The sequence below is a fragment of the Heterodontus francisci genome, chromosome 15 (assembly GCF_036365525.1).
Source record: "Heterodontus francisci isolate sHetFra1 chromosome 15, sHetFra1.hap1, whole genome shotgun sequence".
Classification (NCBI taxonomy): Eukaryota; Metazoa; Chordata; class Chondrichthyes; order Heterodontiformes; family Heterodontidae; genus Heterodontus; species Heterodontus francisci.
The window spans coordinates 13532072-13553785 of record NC_090385.1 but is presented as its reverse complement, the minus strand read 5'-3'; the positions used below and the strand labels follow the sequence as shown (position 1 = coordinate 13553785).

The following is a 21714-nucleotide window of genomic DNA, read 5'->3' as shown; positions in this document are numbered from 1 at the left end:
ATCATGCCCTCACAACTTTAATAAAGATTGGGTTCCAAACCATCAAGTGACATAGGCAGTGTGCCATCTTCCACCCATCCCAAGTACACACTCTGGGGACGAGAACAAAAACTGCTTCAATCCTTAAACAAGCACTAATCCCAGTGCACGCACAGCCCTAGGAAAAACGCAAATGTAGCAATGCATTCTGCTGAAAGCACCATACAAGCAAAAGAAAAAGAAAAAGGATATTCATTTATATAGCACTTTTCATCAGCACCAGATGTCTCGAAGTGCATAGCCAATGAAGTAATTTGTAATAAAAACAAGAAATTCTGGAAATACTCAGCAGGTCTGGCAGCATCTGTGGAGAGTGAAGCAGAGTTAACGTTTCGGGTCAGTGACCCTTCTTCGGAAGTAATTTGAAATGTGGTCACTGTTGTAATGCAGGAAATGCAACAGCTAAGTTGCACACAGGCAAACTCCCACAGCAATGTGATCATGACCAGAGAATCGATTTTTGTGATGTTGATTGAGGAATAAATATTGGATAAGACACTGGGGATATCTCCCCCTTTAAAATAGTGTCATGGGATCTTTTACATGCACCCGAACAAGCACGAGGCCTCGGTTTAACATCCCATCTGAAAGACAGCACCTTCAACAATGCAGTACCGAAGGAGTGTCAGCCTTGATTTTTGTGCTCAATTCCTGGAGTGGCACTTGAACCTGGAACCTTGCGACTCAGGGGTGAGTGTGCTACTAACAGATTGTACAGCAGATTGTAAGTTAAGAACAGGCAAGTTCCTTCAAAAATTAATATAAAAATTAGACTATTGCAATTGCACAATCACTTGTATTGCTGTTTTTTTAAACTAGGTTTGCCAAAATAATTGGTTGCCTTTCCATACCGAAATGTACCATTTGCATTCACCTAAGAAAATTTAATTCTAAATAGTGAACACAAGTAGAAAATCAACTATGAGCACGTGAAACATAAATTATTACAGAACTGATATAAATGTCATAGAAAACAAAAACTATGCATTCATGAAATACAAGTTCCCATCTTTATACAGAAGTAAAAAAACGAAGTACTTATACACATATCAATTCTCACATACGGCGATATGCACTTATTATGGTTTTCATTACATACAATTAAATTTGGTCTTGAGATTTACCTGTTTCAGCTTTTCATCTGTCAGACAATTCAGCTCAATTATAAATTCACTGTCTGTAGGGGAAATTTGAGCATTCGGATCAATAATTTTAATAATGTCCAGCTGCTCCCGTAGACCCATTTCTGTACTGACTTTACGACTCAGGTATTCAATATATTCAACCTGAAACAAGTAGAAATGATAAGCAGGTTAACATTTACAATCATTTGCAATTAATATAAATCACTCAATTTTTGTGACCCTATATGTTCTATTGACATCGAGTTATGTAGCAACAAGTTTCATTTTTATGATTTACTTTCTTCTTTTGTACTCCTCAAGCTTGTGAATTTAAAATCAGTTCTGGAGGTGGCTAATAGATGAGCACAGCACTGATTAGTTAATATAAGTAGTGACCCAAATAATAAAAATGGTCAAGGACGTCATTCAAGGCTTAAAAGTTGCAAAAATAGCAAATACCCCCCAAATGTGTTTTTGGTTGCAGATTTGGTCGAACGTTCAACTTGTGTAACATTCCAGTTAAAAGCTGTCAAGACATGCTAGACAATGCTGCACTGGTCATTAGAATAGCAAAATTCACAGATTTTGTAAACAGAATATTGTAGAATTTTCAACTGGAGCAACAGCAATCAGTAACTAAAGTCTACCCCCCAAAAAAATTCACAACACATAATGCACACAAATTTCCAAAAATTGAAATTTAAAATGGAGATAGATATTATTGTTTCCAGTGCAATGTTCCACTATGCACATCCTGTTCTATTATACTGGCAGGGTCTGGTGAGGAAGAGAAAAAGAAACAGAAATCAAATAATTGGGATAAGTAGCCCTCAGAAATTGGCTTGCGCTGGCCTGTGAATGAGACTTGCTCCTTAACCTTGGGACTCATTTACACAAGACTGATGAGCTGTAGGTGTCTGCTAGGCTTCCCCATAAAGAAGTTATTTCTATAGTGCCTTTCATGACCTCAGGACTTTCCAAAGCGCTTTACAGCCAATGAAGAACTTTCGAAGTGGAGTCACTGTTGTAACGCGGGAAATGCTGCGGACAATTTGCAAACAGCAATGTGATGACGACCAAATAATGTTTTTTTTTTAAATTGATGGGATAAAATACTGGCTGGGACACGGGAGGACTTCCATGGTCTTGAAAGTCATGCAACTTTTAGACTTAATAATTGAATTTTTCTTAGTGCAACTAAAGCCCACTTCAATAAGGGTTTTGATTTTGAAAAAACAATTTCTTGCACTGTAGGAAACCATACAATCAGCTGCATAAAAAGGACAGTATTTGCGCAAGTACAGTATTTTGAATTCCATTGATACTAATTTTAGACAGTAGCGTTATCAGCATTTTCACCATTCAAATGCTGAGAAGCTCGAATCTGTTTCAAGCCGCATCTGAATCTTCAGTTCTACAATTTTTACTGCAAGTCATCTTTATTTCTTGCCAGGGACACCATTGTTTCCCATCAGCAACAAACCTTACAAATATAATTTAGTTGACAACTTGTTAGGATAGTCAATCTACATATACAATTTAAACAACCTGAATTGAAATCTTCAAGACATATTGTAAGAATTGACCATTTATATTGTAAAGCATGAGAAATCTAGCTCGTCCAGATATTGCAAGTTGACACACTGAGGTTACTTAATTTAAATTAATGGATAATTTGAACTTTTTTTGTTGGCACTGTAATTCCTCCTGAACCATTTTAAGTTTGTATTACTGGATAATTCCATTTTTGATACAAAAGTGACTTTGAATACAACAAAATACACTGCATAAAATTTCCACTAAACAACTTTTCCTTGCATAAACAGAGGACACACAAAATAGGGCAACTGCATTATAAAAAAAAAAGAAAACATAAGCTGCAATCTATATAATGGTTTAAATATACATTTAATCCACTGGTAAACTGATGTCAATACATGACCATTTGGAATAAATAAGCTACACGTTTAGTAGTATAGTGGTTAATTTACTGGATTAGTAATCCTGCATTAATGATATGGAGGTGTGAGTTCAAATCTCACCACAACAGCTGGGGAGTTCAAACTGAATTAAATATATCTGAAATAAAAAGTTAGTATTGGCAACTTTGATCATGATTGTTGTAACAACCCATCTGGTTCACCAATGTCCGTTAGGGAAGGAAATCTGTCATCCTTACCCAGTCTGGCCTAGAAGTGACTCCAGACTAACAACAAAGTGGTTGACTTTAAACTCCCCTTTGAAATGGCCTAGCAAGCCACTCAGTTGTATTCAAGGAGCACCATTTTCTCAATGGTAATTAGGCTTGGGCAATACATGCTGGCCTTGCCAGCGAAGTTCACATCCCGTGCATGAATAAAAAAAATATGAGAATACAAATCTCACACGATCACTTTGTAGTAAATGAAATCAGAGAACAAATTAAACACAAGAGAAATAACAGTTTCCCAAAAGGCCCAACATTCCCACATGCACCAGAGGCTAGTTTCTTTATTTGACAGATTTGATAACAGCAATGTCTCATTACTCCCTCACATGCATATATCAATTTTCAAAAGTGCAAGTGTACAAAAATCATAATCGAACTGTCTTCTGGGAGAAATCTTAAATATTTCCATAAGAAAATCAAATTACATGACTGTATTTGTGGCGTTGACTTAAAAAATAAAATGCTATAACAAAGTCTTCTCTCATACTATATAAAAATATATGAAAAATATATAGTATAGGTTATTTTTTAGCGCGTTGAAGGACAGCTGGTCGATCTAGCAGAGAATCTAGTAATCCCTGCACTACACAGTAAACTTCAAAATGAAAAATTAACCCCCCTCAAATACCTGTTCATCATTGGACATTGCACTCCACGGAAGCTCATCCAAACTTCTGTGCTGTTTGCTTCTTCGCTTTAGAACAGGGCAAGGAGAACTTGGAATGCTGGGAACCACATCAGACAAGACGTCACTGCCACTTGCAAAATCACTGCCAGGCAGCTTTGAAAGGAAACAGAAAACCTTAAGATCAAATTAATAAGAGATAGCTACAAAGCCCTGATAAACATGAAATACTGAAGCCACAATTTTTTCTATGATTAAGAACAGTGCCAGCATTTAGGTTTATTGCGTTTCATCTCAGGAAGCAATTGCAAACGCAACTATTAGGAATTATTAATGTGCACAAGGTCGAATCAGCAATTTCTGAACAACATTGCAACTTTTCAGGGCAAGGAGGCTAAGGTGCAAAAACCTCAAGACAATTTATAGGAATATGCTCAATAAATTATGCCAAACGTCTAGTCATGGGACATTGACAATTTGCCATATCCAGAATAATGCACATTTATTTTTCAAAATGCATGTCCCCCATCCATCTTTTGAAGATGCTGATTCTTCAGTAGGTTACAGTTGCACAGGTGGCAGTTGCTAAGCGTAACCCTTGACAGTAGTAGTCAGCAAGCTATTCCACCAAGAAAGCTTCACAGCTGAGCTTAATCCTGTCCTCACCTGCCTGCAGGGATCCTAAACAGCAACCAGTAGCTGGAAACTGAGCTGACTTTCTCTCGCTCACCGAGTGGTGTCCAGGTGACGAAGCTACAGGTACTGCTCCAAATAGAGGACCATTGCAGGCCTGCGATTGTCATAGGCAGGAACCCACTTGATAAGTTGTTTTAGATGGAGAGAGAATGGCAGCTTGAAATATCCACAAAAACATTCGCTGGCTTCTTGAACGAGATTTGAACTCAGCAGCAAGACTACAAAACGTCTGCCAACACACTCTCAATGCAAAAATCTTAATTCAGAACAGACTAGGGATTGTATCTGGAACCTTTTTAAGCAGCGCTTCAGTTATTCACTCAATAAAACTTGCTGAGTAAGCGGGGAGGTTGGTTGAGGATTCCATAGACTACATTCTTATTCGCTTTGTCATGGTTGACTGACTTTTCTTCTTGGGTTTTTGTGTCTTAATGGAATGTATAGTTGAACTGAATATTCTGTAAACTATGTAATAATTCTTTAAAGACTATCCATTGCCTATGCACTATCATACCTTTTAATGTTTTCCCCCCAATCCATCTCAGCCAATTTGCCCCTCAAATGAAATTTTGGCCTTTATTGCTGGTGGTTGAAGTTTAAAAAATGTTACAACTGTACAGGGTGTTGGTGGAGTACTGTGTACAGTTTTGGTCCCTGCATTTAAGAAAGGATATACTGGCATTGCAGGCAATTCAAAAGAGATTCACTAGGCTGATTCCTGGGATGAAAAGATTGACTTATCAAGAATGGCTAAACAGGTTAGGCCTTTATTCATTAAGAGTTTAGAAGAATGAGGGGTGATCTTATTGAAACGTACAAGATTCTGAGGGGGCTTGACAGGGTAGATGTTGAGCATTTGTTTCCACTAGTGGGGGAATCTCGAACTAGGGGATATTGTCACAGAATAAGGGGACACTCAATTAAAACTCAGATGCAAAAGGAATTTTTTCTCTCAGAGGGTAGTGAATGTCTGGAATTCTCTACCACAGAGAGTCGTGGAGGCTAGATCACTGCAAGCATTTAAAGAGGAGGTAGATAGATTTTTGAAATATCGGGGAGTTGAGGGCTATGTATGAGGAGCTGGCACGGAAGAGGAGTTGAGGTCTGGGGCAGATTCATACCTTCATAATTTCCTTTGTTCAAATTTAACACCCTGGCTTCAGATTCTACGACCTCACTTTCAAACATAATGTAAAATTCTATCTTATTATGGTCACTCATCCCTAAAGGTTCTTTAACTAGATTAATTAGCCCTTTCTCATTACATAATACTCGATCGACAATACCCTGTTCTCTAGTCGGTTCCTCAACATACTGCTCTGGAAAACTATCCCTAACACACTCCAGAAACCTGTTGTCCAAAGCATTAGTGTTCATTACGTTTACCCAGTCTTGAAGTCACCCATGATTACTGTATTACCCATTCTAAATGCTTCTCTAATCTCCTGATTAATACCTTGCCCCACACTACCACTACTGTTTGGTGGCCTTTAAACAACTCCCACCAATGTTAGCTGCCCCTTGCTGTTACTTAGCTCCACACAAACAAATTCCACATTTTCTTCTTCCAATCTGAGATCCTCCCCTATTAATGTACTGATCCCATCCCTTATCATCAGCCCACCACCGCCTCTTTTGCCTTTTTGCCTGTACTTCCTAAATGTCGAATATCCTTGAATATTCAGTTCCCAGTCTTGGTACCCTGTAGCCTTGTTTCCATAATGACAATTAGATCATACCCATTTACCTCTATTTGTGCCTTTAAATCATCTACTTTGTTGCGAATACTGCGTGCATTCAGGTAGAGTGCCCTTAACCTTGTCTTTTTGACATTATTCTGCATTCTAAGTGGAGTTGATACTCATCTTTGTTTCGCCTGCCTTCTAATTTAGCTTGCTATTTTTCTACTTCCTGTTACCAGATTTACTTCTTCCAATCTCAGGTACCCCTTCAGGTTCCCCTCCCCCTGACAACCCTCCCCAACAGCACTAGCTCATCTCCCTGATATTAGTCCCAATCCTGTTCAGGTGTGGCCCATTCATCTTGTACAGGTCCCACCTGCCCCAGAAGCAGTCCCAATGCCCAAGAAATCTGATGCCCTCCCTCCTGCACCAATTCTCCAGCCACGTGTTCAATCAATCAACCCCTATTCCTATGCTCACTAGCATGTGCCACTGGGAGTAATCCTGAGATTACTGCCCTTGAGGTCCTGCTTTATAATTTCCTTCCTAACTCCCTAAAATCTGCTTTCAGGACCTCATCCCTCTTCCTACCTATGTCATTGGTACCAATGTGGACCACAACCTCTGGCTGTTCATCCTCCTCCAGAAGGATGTCCTGCAGCTGCTCCATGACATCCTTGACCCTGGCACCAGGGGGGTACTTCTATTGCTTAAAACAGAAATTTTAAAAATCTGCATCAGAAATCCATATAACATGAGTAAGCAACAAGTGCTTCAGAATAACACGTATTATTGACTCACAGAAACTTATTCTTCTAAAGCTCACAGGAAAACAGCATTCAGTTTGAAAACAATAAATAAACCCTTTATATTCACACCTCCATCAACTCATTGAAAATATTAATGCCATTATACAATGAAAGAAATCACAGTTCAAATGGGCCATGGTGTGCACTATTGGGCTTTCAACACACTCCCAAATATTTTCCTTTCATTGTTACACTCTTCCTTGTCAAATACTTATCTAGCTCCCATTTAAGGGATGCTAAGGGACCTTAAAGAATGCCCAAGCTTGCTTTTGCAGAGTACCTTTCATTGTCATAGGATGCCCCCAAGTGTTTCACTGCAAACATGGCAGCCAATTTGAGCACAGCAAGATTTCACAAACAGCAATGAGACAATAACCAGATAATCTGGTTTTGGTGGTGATCGAGTGACAAATATTGGCCAAGACACCAGCAGAACTCTCCTGCTTTTCTTTGAATAGTGCCATATGATCTTTTGCATCCAGAGGAGAGATGGGCATTGAGTTAATCGCTTATCTGAAAGACGACAGCTCAAACAATGTAGCGCACTCTCAGTTACTGAATTGAGAGCATTCCATACTCTCATAACCATGTGAAAACATTTCTACCGATTTCCAAATGATCATTCTCTGTTTTATAGTTACTCCCTCAGTTGATCTCTTACTGATTTGCCAACAAAGAACAGTGCAGCACAGGAACAGGCCATTTGGCCCTCCAAGCCAATGCCGATCTTGATGCCTGCCGAAACTAACACCTTCTGCACTTCCGAGGCCCATATCCCTCTATTCCCTTCCTATTCATATATTTGTCAAGATGTCTCTTAAACGTCGCTATCGTATCTGCTTTCACCACCTCCCCTGGCAGCAAGTTCCAGGCACTCACCACCCTCTGTGTAAAAAAAACTTGCCTCGCACATCCCCTCTAAACTTTGCCCCTCTCACCTTAAACCTATGTCCCCTAGTAACTGACTCTTCCACCCTGGGAAAAAGCTTCTGACTATCCACTCTGTCCATGCCACTCATAACTTTGTAAACCTCTATCCTGTTGCCCCTCCACCTCCGTCGTTCCAGTGAAAACAATCCGGGTTTTTGCAACCTCTCCTCATAGCTAATGCCCTCCAGACCAGGCAACATCCTGATAAACCTCTTCTGTACCCTCTCCAAAGCCTCCACGTCCTTCTGGTAGCATGGTGACCAGAATTGCACGCAATATTCTAAGTGTGGCCTAACTAAGGTTCTGTACAGCTGCAACATGACTTGCCAATTTTTATACTCTATGCTCCGACCGATGAAGGCAAGCATGCCGAATACCTTCCTGACTACCTTATCCACCTGCGTTGCCACTTGCAGTGACCTGTGGACCTGTACGCCCAGATCTCTCTGCCTGTCAATACTTCTAAGAGTTCTGCCATTTACTGTATACCTCCCACCTGCATTAGACCTTCCAAAATGCATTACCTCACATTTGTCCGCATTAAACTCCATCTGCCATTTCTCCGCCCAAGTCTCCAACCGATCTATATCCTGCTGTATCCTCTGACAATCATCATTATCCGCAATTCCACCAACCTTTGTGTTGTCCGCAAACTTACTAACCAGACCAGCTACATTTTCCTCCAAATCATTTATATATACTACAAACAGCAAAGGTCCCAGCACTGATCCCTGCGGAACACCACTAGTCACATCCCTCCATTCAGAAAAACACCCATCCACTGTTACCCTCTGTCTTCTGTGACTGAGCCAGCTCTGTATCCATCTTGCCAGCTCACCTCTGATCCCGTGTGACTTCACCTTTTGTACCAGTCTGCCATGCGGGACCTTGTCAAAGGCTTTACTAAAGTCCATATAGACAACATCCACCAACCTTCCCTCATCAATCAGCTTCGTCACTTCCTCAAAAAACTCAATCAAATTAGTAAGACACGACCTCCCCTTCACAAAACCATGCTGTCTCTCGCAAATAAATTTGTTTGTTTCCAAATGGGAGTAAATCCTGTCCCAAAGAATCCTCTCTAATAGCTTCCCTACCACTGACGCAAGGCTCACCGGCCTAGAATTTCCTGGATCATCCCTGCCACCCTTCTTAAACAAAGGAACAACATTGGCTATTCTCCAGTCCTCTGGGACCTCACCTGTAGCCAATGAGGATGCAAAGATTTCTGTCAAGGCCCCAGCAATTTCCTCCCTTGCCTCCCTCAGTATTCAGGGGTAGATCCCATCAGGCCCTGGGGACTTATCTACCTTAATGCTTTGCAAGACACCCAACACCTCCTCCTTTTTGATAATGAGATGACTGAGACTATCTACACTCCCTTCCCTAGGCTCATCATCCAACAAGTCCTTCTCCTTGGTGAATACTGATGCCAAGTACTCATTTAGCACCTCGCCCATTTCCTCTGGCTCCATGCATAGATTCCCATCTCTGTCCTTGACTGGGCCAACCCTTTCCCTGGTTACCCTCTTGCTCTTTATATATGTATAAAAAGCCTTGGGATTTTCCTTAAAATGTTTGCCAATGACTTTTCATGACCCCTTTTAGCCCTCCTAACTCCTTGCTTAAGTTCCTTCCTACTGTCTTTATATTCCTCAAGTGCTTCATCTGTTCCTAGCCTTTCAGCCCTTACAAATACTTCCTTTTTCTTTTTGACTAGGCTCACAATATCCCGTGTTATCCAAACAAATGGAACCATTCGCTACCTGCTCTCTCAAAACCAAAACTATGACAAGACCCTCTCTTTATGAAAAATGTTTAAAATTTTTCAAGCCTTTCTTCATAGCTCCAACTTCTCATTCCTGGTATCACTTCAATAGCTGTGATATCTTCTAATATTGCTGTACCTAGAACAAGCAACACCCCAACCATTGCTTAACTACCACCTTGTACAATTTCCATATCACCTCTATGCTTTTGCATTCAATGCGGTGATACACACTTGCATTTATATAGATCCTTTCACGACCACCAGATGTCTCAAAACACTTCAACGTTAATGAAGTATTTTTGAAGTGTACTCACATTCACAATGCAGGAAATGTGGCAGGCAATTTGCACACACCAAGTTCCTACAAACAGCAATGTAATAATGACCAGATAATCTTTTTTGTGATATTGACTGAAGGACAAATATTGGCCAAGATATTGGGAGAACTCCCCCGCTCTTCTTCAAAATAATGCCATGGGATTTTTTCACATCCACCCGAGGGGGCAGGCAGGGCCTCAGTTTAATGTCTCATCCAAAACATGCCCCCTCCGATCAGTGCAGCACTCCTTCAGTGCTGCACTGGAGTGCCAGCCTTGATTTTTGTGCTCGAGTCCTGGAGTGGGACTTGAAAGCACAACCTTCTGACTCAGAAGTACTACCAACTGAGCCATAGCTGACACCAAAATGTGTGAAATCCAGTTTCCCCACTTGCCTTTTCTTAGATATAGTGATCTCTTCTACCTGCACTCAACTTGGTTCAATTGACAGTTAGTGTGAAAGTTGTGGGTCAAGTCAGAGCCTCAATCCAGGTCTTGAGCACATAACCCAGGATGACACTTCAGTGTAGTAATGCAAGTACTACACTGTCAAATGCAATGTTAAAGTGAGGCTTCATCTATCTGTTCAGGAGGATGTGGGAGCTTCTCCTACAAAGAAGAGCAGGGAATTCTTCCATAGTTCTGGTCAACTTTCCTCCCTTAAACAGATTGGTCATTTGTCTCTTTCTCTTTGTGGATTTTTCCTGTGCATAAACTGACTGCTATATTTATCTACACACCAAAACTAATTAATTGGATGCGAAGTGCTTTGTGATGTTCCAAGAATCTGATTAAAATGCTGAATCAGCAAACTTTTTCTTCCTTGCATTTCCAATGTAATTTAGGGAGAAAGTGACACGACAACTTGGTGTCTCGTCCACATTGCAGTTATAGACATAAATATTGAAATCTGAAACTTTCATTCTTGTGACAGCAAAAGAAAAATACCATCTTGCAAGGATTTATTGCAGTGATTAATGGATTTGCATCCCACAACTGTACCTCTTTCACAATGCGAATGCACACGTAAACACCTCTTCACCACCCCCCCGCAACCCTCCTGCCCCTGCACATCTCCCAGCAGTTACCTGAATCTGACCCTTTATCTTTCTTTCTGCTCTATCCCCTCTACAGTTCTCAGCTTTGGTTTCATTTTACAGAGCTCATGTTAGGCTAATATCACACATCTCTAGGACACAGGGCTAGTCATTGCACCAATTCAACTGAGTACCATACACAGAACAAAAAGCAATTTAGAACACAAATTCAGATGTACCTCTCAAAAGAATTTGGGTAGTAGACTATTCATAAAATGACCAACAAAATTCATGTGTATCCAGGTAGCTGGTAGGTTACTTAATTATTGGTATGCCACAACTTTATTACCAGCCTACCTGATCAACAAATTTGACCAACATTGTGATCAAACTAATGAGGGGTTTTCATCGAGTAGGTAATGAGAAACGGTTTCCACTGGCAGGAGGGTCAATAACCAGAGGATACAGAATTGCCAAAAGAACTGGGGGGAGATGAGTTTTTTTTTAAAACGCAGTGTTATGATGATCTGGAATGCACTGACTGAAAGGGTGGTAAAAGCAGATTCAATAGGAACGTTCAAAAGGGCATTATATACTTGAAAAAGAAACATTGCTGGATAGCTATTTCAAAGAGCACAGACACAATGAGTCTAATGGCCTTCTTCTGTGCTGTACGAATATTTGATTCTACAATTGCAGGCAAGAGAAACTGCTTAAGCTCACCTGCCATTCAAACTCACTGTCTGACCAATCCCAATAGGTACTGATTGATGAAGATACGTCACTACAAACGCTACCCTCTGGAAAGAGGTCAAAGGATGCACTTTGAGTGAATTCCTGATCGTCCAGCAGGGAATAGCAGTCCTCCTGATCTCCGCATGAAACGGATGAAAAGAGTTCCTCACTGCATTCAGAGCTCGCTACACTTGTTCCACAGGAAGTCAAATTCCATCTACACTTGAACAGAAAAATGTTTTAATTTCTTGAATTTAGTGAAAAGACAGTTTCATTCAGTTTAAAAATAAAAGCACCTTAAATATATTAGCTTGCTGCTGGTTAAGTCAGGAGCTTAAACCAGAAGCTCTGGACTTTGCTGGCAATTCCTTTACTTTCTCAGAGGAGACATGAAAGTGAACGTACAAGCCAGAGTCACCCCAAGAAATGTCCACAGCAGAGTGGAAAAAAAGTGGGAATTTCTTTTTGCTGTTACTCAAACAAAACTGCTCTCCTTCCTCACTCTTGTCATTCACACCAAGTATCCAAGCCGGAACTCACTAGACCCCTGTACCCAAGGATCCAGTGACCAAGATGTCACCCTCAAAAGGTAAAAAAAAGGCTGAAATGCAGAATCTTTGCTGGTCTCAGCCCGCTACTATTGAGCTCCATGTGTGCCTGTTGCACAGGTCTGGTGAGACCTACCGATGCAGACAGCAGCACAGTTGCTAGGTGGAGGAGTCTCCAGCAAAAAGAGATGGCACCAACTTTCACTTCCCATCAGCTGGTCACACTGCCTCACCATATACGCCATCTACAAGTTAGGTGGCACAGTAAACGCTGTAGATAGGGTCAGAAAGTTGCAAAGGAATATTGACAGATTAAATGAATGGGCAAAACTGTGGCACATGGAGTTCGATGTGGTAAAGTGAGGTCATCCACTTTGGGCGCAAGATAGATTACTTTCTAAATGGAGAGAAGCTAGGAACTGCAGGAGGAACAACAACTTGTATTTGTATAGCACCCTTAGCATAATAAAACGTTGCAAAGCACTTCACAGGAGTTATAAAACCAAATATTACACCAAGCCACATGAGATATTAGGTCAGGTGGCCAAAAGTTTGGTCAAAGAGGTAGGTTTTTAAGGAGCGTCTTAAAGGAGAAGAGAGGGAGAGAGGCAGAGGTGTTCAGGAAAGGAATTCAAGACCTTGGGGTCGGAGAAGGCGCAGCCACCAATAGCGGAGTAATTAAGATCGGGTACGCTCAAGAGTAGAGCATGGCTAACTGACCCGAACCCGACAGGACCAGACGCGTGTCAGGTTCGGTTTGGGTCGGACCCACTCTATCACCACCTCCAGTAAGTGGCACCAATGTTAATGTACTTTTTGGACTTGAAAAGGTGGTTTTGTTACAGTTTTTTAAGCTTGTGTTGATAAGTGAAAAACGAAAGGTTGGTTAACTGATGGTGGGGTCGGTTAGGGGTCGGATGTGGTTCTCGGGTCGGGTTTCATTTTCAGACCCGAGCCAGCCTGTACTCAAGGGGCCAGAATTAGACGAGCGCAGATATCGGAGAGGGATGTGGGGCTGGAGGAGATTACAGAGATAGGGAGGGGTGAGGCCATGGAGGGAATTGAAAACAATGATGAGAATTTTTAAATCAAGATGTTGCTTAATCAGGAGCCAACGCAGGTCAGCGACTACAGCAGTGATAGGGGAACAGAACTTGGTGCGATTTAGGACAGGGGCAACAGAGTTTTGGATGAGCTCAATTCTATGGCGAGTAGAATGTAGCAGACCAGCCAGGAGAGTGTTTGAATAATCAAGTCTAGCGGTAACAAAGGCATGAACGAGTGTTTCAGCAGCAGATAAGCTGAGACAGGGATGCAGTCTGGTGACGTTGTGGAGGTGGAAATAGCTGGTCCTCGTGATGGTGCAAATATAGTCGGAAACTCATCTTGGGGTTTAAATATAATACCAAGGGTTGCAAACAGACTGGTTTAGTCTCAAACTGTCGCCAGAGAGAGCGATGGAGTCGGTAGCAAGGGAACAGAGTTTGGACTAGGCAACGAAAAAGATGGCTTCAGTCTTCCCAATATTTAATTGGAGGAAATTTCTGCTCATCCAGTACTGGATGTCAGATAAGCAGTCTGACAATTTAGCAACAGTGGAGGAGTCGAGAGCGGTGGTGATGGTAGATCTGGGTGCCAAAAGGATACATATGAAAAATAATGCAGTGCGTTTTCCTGCCACTCAGTCAGAAAGGACTGACACTATAATGCTACCCTAAAAACCAGCACCACCAACCTGTCTACTGACCAGAACACATTGGGTTCCATGGTCAAGCTTTTTCCAGCTGGAAGACACAATTACACTCGATCTCTTATAAACTACAATACTTTGCTCCATGTGTAGCTAGGCCCTGGCACCTCTCCACCTACAAATACGCTTCCTCAAACCCACCAACAGCTTTCAGAGGAGTGCAAGGCACACAGCCTTCCAAGTTGACACCTCCTCAAAATACACTCAACCAGCATGACCATTCTTCTTGCTGTGGACAACTGCTCCAGACCAGAAAGCAAAGACAATGTGTTGGATCAAAGATGCCATCTTTACTCCAGAACCCAGGAAAACCCACACCATGACCAAGACTTTCACATCACATCACCCTCTGAACCAACAACTTGGGCATCCATGCAAGCCAATCCAAATCGGACCCAGGTTCAAGGTAGATGGACCTCAGGAGGCCATCTTATCTGCTAGCAGAAATCAGCAAGCTCAATGAAATATCTGCAGCGAGCCATCCGTTCCTCAATACTCCATAAGTGAGCTGGACATCCTGCTGTGGCTCCACTTCAGCAACTGGGTCAGAAGCGACACAATTGCTGACATTTTTGCTGTGCACATTTCGTAGGCTTTGGATGCACACGAATTACAGAAAAATTATTTTGATGGTCAACAGTTACCAAGGTGGGTAAGCAGAAATATTTCTCAGCGTTAACCTTTCATCAATATCGAGCTTGCAAGAAATGCCATTGAATGTTTTGTGGATGTGACCACCCAACCCCACCCCCTCTCATCCCAACAACCAAACTGCACCACCCCCTCCAAAACCAATACATAACAATCCTAGAGAACCTTGTAATCTCATGTATATAAAATTGGATTTGGCTTTACCATGCACCAATATGCCTTATTATAAATAGGCAGATTCATGGCATCTGATCTCAAAACACTAATAAAATTCCAGCAATCCGGGTAACAGAATTCAGTCACTGTAAACAAACAGACTTGAATATAAGCTTTTAAACTTTTTTGTTTCGGGAACAAAAACATTGGATTGTGGGGACCCCTGGTTACTCTGGAGGTTGCTTTCTTTTCTGAGAGGGTGAGAATGTATTGCACTGGAGTCACGGCAGCGAGCAGCAATGGTAAGAGATAAAATTTATGATTTGAGCTTGATGCCGAGTTTCATTGAGATAGAGGAGCTTTGGTGGACAGTCAATCTTCCCAAAAATCTTGTAGAGCTCTGCTTTGCTGACAGTATCGAATGCTTTACTGAGATCCACAAAACAAAGGTAAAGGGGTATACTCTGTTCCCTACACTTCTCTTGTAGCTGGTGTATGGAGACAACCATATCCACAGTAGATCTGCCAGCACAGAAACCGCACTGCTCTTCCGGTACATTCGGTTTGCAAGTTAATGGAGTCTTTCAAGTATGACACTAGCAAAGGCTTTTCCCATGACATTAAGGAGTGAGATATCCCTGCAGTGTTGCAGTCTCATCTGTCACCTTTTTTTGTATAGTGAGATTATTTTGGCATCATGCATCACCTGTGAAACAGAGGTGGCTTCAGTGGATCGGACATGTCTACAGGATGGAGGACAGCCGCAGACCCAAGGACCGTCAATATGGTGAGGTAGCTGGGTCCAGATGACCAGTGGGGCACCAAAAGCTCCGCTTTAAGGATGCTTGCAAGCGTGACATGAAGACCCTAAATGTCGACTATCGCACTTGGGAGTCACTAGCTGGTGAAAGAGGGAAATGGTGACACATCCTGTGGACTGGTGTACACTACCTCGACAAGCAGTGGCTACAGCAGCTTGGCAACAGGCACCAACGTCAAAAACAGCAACTCACAGCGTTACTTGGCAGTTTCATATGTAGCACTTGCGGCAGAACCTCGTCTCTCAAGGATTGGCCCTCACAGCTATCAGCAAAGGTGCACCATGAGAAGACACCCCACTTAAATAGATTTTTTGCTGCATGTCCATCATCTTCCATAGATAAAAGACTGCCAACCATGAGCTTCACTGCAATTTCCTTGCTTTCTGATTGTGAGCTTTGTACATTGCAAAACTTCAAGACTTGTAAAAAGTTATGTTTTAAGTTGCACAAACATTTTTCAACCCTTTCTTACCCACACAGGCACAGACACGGAAGGGGCAAGAGAAAGTGCTGGTGTCAATCCATCTTTCCAATTGCTGGTGAAAACCTTTGCAATCAGCACAGGTAGATAAATTTCAAAGCAACTTAAGTCAGAGGGTGAGAAAAAGCAAGGAAAAACTTTTCCAAATTAAAACATTTGACAGTGAATACGTATTCAAGAACCAGCCATTCCTCCAGCAGTGAGAAAACAAACCTGTGAAAAGGCAACCAGAGAAATCTACTCAACACATTTTCTTTAAGGTAACTCTGCCTTAGAGAAACATTTTTAGTTGAATTTAAAGTTCAGACAAGTTAGCTCTCCCTGTGGATTTTAAAGAGAGATCAGCTGCTCCTTTCATGGAAGAAAAAACATTGCACAAGTGAAGTAACAGTTTAAATGAGCATCAAATCATGGCTGGAATACATATCATATACAATCAGTGGAGCAATTAAACCACTATGAGTGGCATGGACAGAGTGGATAGTCAGAAGCTTTTTCCCAGGGTGGAAGAGTCAGTTCCTAGGGGACATAGGTTTAAGGTGCGAGGGGCAAAGTTTAGAGGGGATGTGCGAGGCAAGTTCTTTACAGAGGGTGGTGAGTGCCTGGAACTTGATGCCGGGGGAGGTGGTGGAAGCAGGTACGAAAGCACCGTTTAAGAGGCATCTTAACAAATACACGAATAGGATGGAAATAGAGGGATACGGTCCCCGGAAGTGAAGATTTTAGACAGGCATCAAGATCGGCGCAGGCTTGGCGGGCCGAATGGCCTGTTCCTGTGCTGTTCTTTGTTCTATTATGGGACTAGGTAACACCCCACGGTTTGCTTGCTATTACCCACCTGTTGGTATGGAGTCTGTGCAATGGGTCAGTTCTGTGGCATGACGAAAGCTGGCAGCCAAAATCACTGAAGTCGAGACTGGCGACATCACTTGTGTGCCCCCTTTGTGGTAACAAGGGGAATGGTTCATCTGGTGCCAGGAACTTGCCATACAAATCATCTGACATTTTCTATATGGGTATAAAACCTGCCAATGAAAAAAAGGATAATTTAATACATTATGTTGATGCAGGAACTGTTAATGTTCAGTCTTGAGGTGTTGACATTAACTCCAATAACATTTGCCACTTTACAACAAAAGACTGACAATCCACATTAACAGTCCTGCTCATTCCCTTCCCGTTATGATACGCACTGATTTCACAGGAGCCTTCTGACCTGTAATGTCATAGCGTTGGGAACATGGCCAAGCTCGTAGGACCAAAGAATTGAACTAGCACTTTTCTTGATTGTGGATTCAGAGACTTGAGCACATAATCCAGGCTGACACAACAGTACAGTATTGCCGGAGTGCTGCACTGTTGGAGGTACCGGCTTTCAGATGAACATTAAACCGAGGCTCCATCTGCTCTCTCAGGTGGACATAAAGATCCCACGGCACTATTTTAAAGAGCAGGTGAATTCTCCCCGGTGTCCCGACTAATGCTCACCCCTCAACCAACATCACTAAAAATACCTGGTCATTATCACATAGCTGTTTGTGGGAAAAATTTTGCTGGGCAAAAATTTGTTGTCACAATCCTACATTACAACAGTGACCGCACTTCAAAAGTACTTAATTGGCTGTAAAGCGTTTTGGGACATCCGAGGCCACGAAAAGTGCTATATAAATGCAAATCTTTCACTTTAATTTTTAGAAAGGACATATTGGATCATATATTCTTAGCAGTTAACCACATCACTCTAGTCTTCCAACTTTTCGTTTCTACTCTGGAATTAAAAAGCATTTTGCCTCGACTCTGAATAACTTGCTCAGAAATTCAGTTCTATTTGTAGGACAATCCGATATGCAAAGTAGCCTTAGGCTTAGAAAAGGCAATAAGTGCATTTTTCAGGGTTGGATGCTCCCACACAGCTCCAAAGTCAGTCCATAAGTTGCAAAGCCCACTAAACGCAAGTGGAGACATTACAGGGTCAAGCAGCTTCACTTCACATTGCCAATACCTGAGTGCAGGAGATCCAAAATGGCAGATCTGGCAGGGAGGGAACTTACTTTTTCAAAATAAAAATGTATATTTTTTACAATTGTTTAAAACGACACAAACACTGGGAAACATTTTCCCCTCTCATACTTTCCCTTTAACTGAAACGCTTTTCAAAGTATGTGGACTGGACAGGTTATAAGCCGTATTGTTAACTTAAACATTACACTGGACATGGTTTTAAAGAAAACAAAGTTATTTGTTTACAAGTTCTTTACACTTTCTGGACATGCCAAACATATCAAGGCTGAAAGGACAAGTGAGCAGGCATCCGGTTCCTAGTCCTTGACCTTTGCCAAAATCATTCAGTAACCAACATTTCTACTCTGGAATTAAAAAGCATTTTGCCTAGACTCGGAATAACTTGCTCGGAAATTCAGTTCTATTTGTAGGACAATCCTATATGCAAAGAAGCCTTAGGCTTAGAAAAGGCAATAAGTGCATTTTTCAGGGTTGGGTGCTCCCACACAGCTCCCAAGTCAGTCCTTAAGTTGCAAAGCCCACTAAAAGGTGACCTTGGACATCTCATCTGACAATTTTCCCTGCCCTGCGCTCTATGGGACAGTGTTTGGCCAGATGGCAGCTTCGCCATGACACAGTGAGTCACCGAGAGCCAATGCGGACAATTCAAAAAGCCTGAAGTCGCCATCAAACTAAGTGAGGCTGTTTTGCACGTTCTCCCATATCAATCTATTTAACAGAAAGTCCATGTCTAAATTGGTGGCTATAATGCAGTAATTTTTCTCACCCTCCACTGAATGAGATTCTTTCTTCAAAGTTGCATTTGTTTCAAATCTTGGCAACACTTGTAACACACTGCAGCTTCTATTGCACTGTTAGTTGTTGCATTGCACATCTGGCCACTTCTAGTTGAAGTACCTCTGCCAAAAAGGTGATGTTTAACTGAAATGCCATGAAGATCTCTGCACAGCCTCCAAAAAATAACATGGTAATGATCAAGAAGTGGTATTTACATGAGTGGGAAAATCTTTAGTGAAATTAGATGCAACCCACAGCATTAATGCATTGTGTCCCAGCACAAGCAGAAATCTGTGCTGACAGAAACAAGGGTTAGCTTGAGTTTTAACCTGACACAACAGAAGAGGTCAGGAATTTGTACTTTGTGGACTCTATTATGTTTTTATAGTCAGATTCCAATGTTGAGCCCACTTGCACACTCTCCACAGGCTGCTTCCACTTGTAAAGATATTGCATCATATTTATTGGTAAAATTGAGACTTTGATTTATGTGCAGCAACCACAATTATCTTTTAGATTACGATGTCAGAGAAATGACAGCCCACATTTGTATATAAAGGAGATTAATGACTATCCTTGGGAGTAGGGAATGTCAGACAAGGCCTGATTAAGAACACACTACGCTTCGGAATTTCAGATAGGTCGCGGGCATGAAATAATTCCTAAGTGTGAGGGAAGGTATGATTGTATGACAGGTACCTTTCTCAACAAAAACCAGTGGCAAAAAGGCGGGTAACCAAGAGGACACAGATATAAGGCAAAAAGGAACCAGAGGCGACACGAGGAAACTTTTGAAAATGCAGTGAGTTATAACAGACTAATAGATTTTTGGACACTCAGGGAATCAAGAAATTTGGGGATAGGGCAGGAAAGTGAACTTGATGTAGATGTGTGTGTGGAGCTGGAGGACGTATGTGAGGTTTTAAATTATTACTTTTCATCTGTGTTCACAATGGAGAAGGACAATGTAGGTGCAGAGATCAGAGAGGGGGATTGAGATATACTCAAACAAATTAGCATTGGAAGGGAGGAGGTATTAGCTATTTTAGCGGGCTTAAAAGTGGATAAATCCCCAGGCCCAGATGAGATGTATCCCAGGCTGTTATGTGAGGCAAGGGAGGAGATAGCAGGGGCTCTGACACAAATTTTCAAATCAGCTATGGCCACAGGAGAGGTATCAGAGGACTGGAGGACAGCGAATATGGTACCATTATTCAAGAAGGGTAGCAAGAATAAACCGAGTAATTACAGGCCGGTGAGTCTAACATCAGTGGTAGGGAAACTATTGGAAAAAATTTGGAGGGACAGGATTAATCTCCACTTGGAGAGGCAGGGATTACTCAAGGATAGAGAGCATGGCTCTGTCAGGGGGAGGCGTCCAACAGACTTGATTGAATTTTTTGAGGTGACTAGATGTGTAGATGAGGGTAAAGCGGTTGATGTAGTCTACATGGACTTCAGTGAGGCTTTTGATAAGGTCCCGCATGGGAGATTGGTTAAGGTGGTAAGAGCCCATAGGATGCAGGGTAATTTGGCAAATTGGATCCAAAATTGGCTTAGTGGCAGGAGGCAGAGGGTGATGGTCGAAGGTTGTTTTTGCAATTGGAAGTCTGTGACCAGTGGTGTACTGCAGGGACCGGTGCTGGGACCCTTGCTGTTTGTAGTGTACATTAATGATTTAGATGTGAAGATAGGAGGTATGATCAGTAAGTTCGCAGATGAACGGAAATTGATGGTGTTGTAAGTAGTGAGGAGGAAAACCTTAGATTATAGGACGGTATAGATGGGCTGGTAAGATGGGCAGAGCAGTGGCAAATGGAATTTAATCCTGAGAAGTGTGAGGTGATGCATTTTGGGAGGACTAACAAGGCAAGGGAATATATGTGTGGTAGGACACTAGCAAGTACAGAGGAGCAGAGGGACCTTGGTGTACTTGTCCATAGATCACTGCAGGAAGCAGCACAGGTAGATAAGGTGGTTAGGAAGGCATATGGGATACTTGCCTTTATTAGCCAAGGCAAAGAATAGAAGAGCAGGGAGGTTATGACGGAGCTGTATAAAACGCTAGTTAGGTCACAGCCGGAGTACTGTGTACAGTTTTGGTCGCCTCACTATAGGAAGGACGTGATTGCACTGGAGAGGGTGCAGAGGAGATTCACCAGGATGTTGCCTGGGCTGGAGCATTTCAGCTATGAAGAGAGACTGGATAGGTTCAGGTTATTTTCCTTAGAGCAGAGAAGGCTGAGGGGTGACCTGTTTGAGGTATAAAAAATTATGAGGGGCATAGATTGGGTACACTTTTCCTTAGCGGAGGTGTCAATAACCAGGGAGGCATAGATTTAAGGTAAGGAGCAGGAAGTTTAGAGGAGATTTGAGGAAAAACTTTTTCACCCAGAGGTTGGTTGGAATCTGGAACACAATGCCTGAAGGGATGGTAGAGGCAGGAACCCTCAACATTTAAGAAGTATCCAGATGAGCACTTGAAACGCCATAGCATATGAGGCTACAGGCCAAGTGCTGGAAAATCGGATTAG

At 42.0% G+C, this 21714-nt stretch overlaps 1 protein-coding gene across 4 annotated transcripts in view; it reads right to left on the bottom strand.

The window, feature by feature from the left end:
- fam199x (family with sequence similarity 199, X-linked) overlaps positions 1 to 21714 on the bottom strand; it is a 46208-nt gene that overhangs the window by 13258 nt on the left and 11236 nt on the right. For 3 of the 4 annotated variants that reach the window (XM_068047127.1, XM_068047129.1, XM_068047128.1), the window contains exons 2-5: positions 17220 to 17406; positions 11963 to 12191; positions 4001 to 4174; positions 1164 to 1325 (exon numbers count right to left, since the gene is read on the bottom strand). In XM_068047127.1, coding sequence (XP_067903228.1) covers positions 1164 to 1325; positions 4001 to 4174; positions 11963 to 12191; positions 17220 to 17386 — 732 coding nt within the window. In that variant the 5' untranslated portion in view covers positions 17387 to 17406. The remainder of the gene's footprint in view (positions 1 to 1163; positions 1326 to 4000; positions 4175 to 11962; positions 12192 to 17219; positions 17407 to 21714) is intronic. The other variant, XM_068047130.1, reaches the window with a different exon arrangement.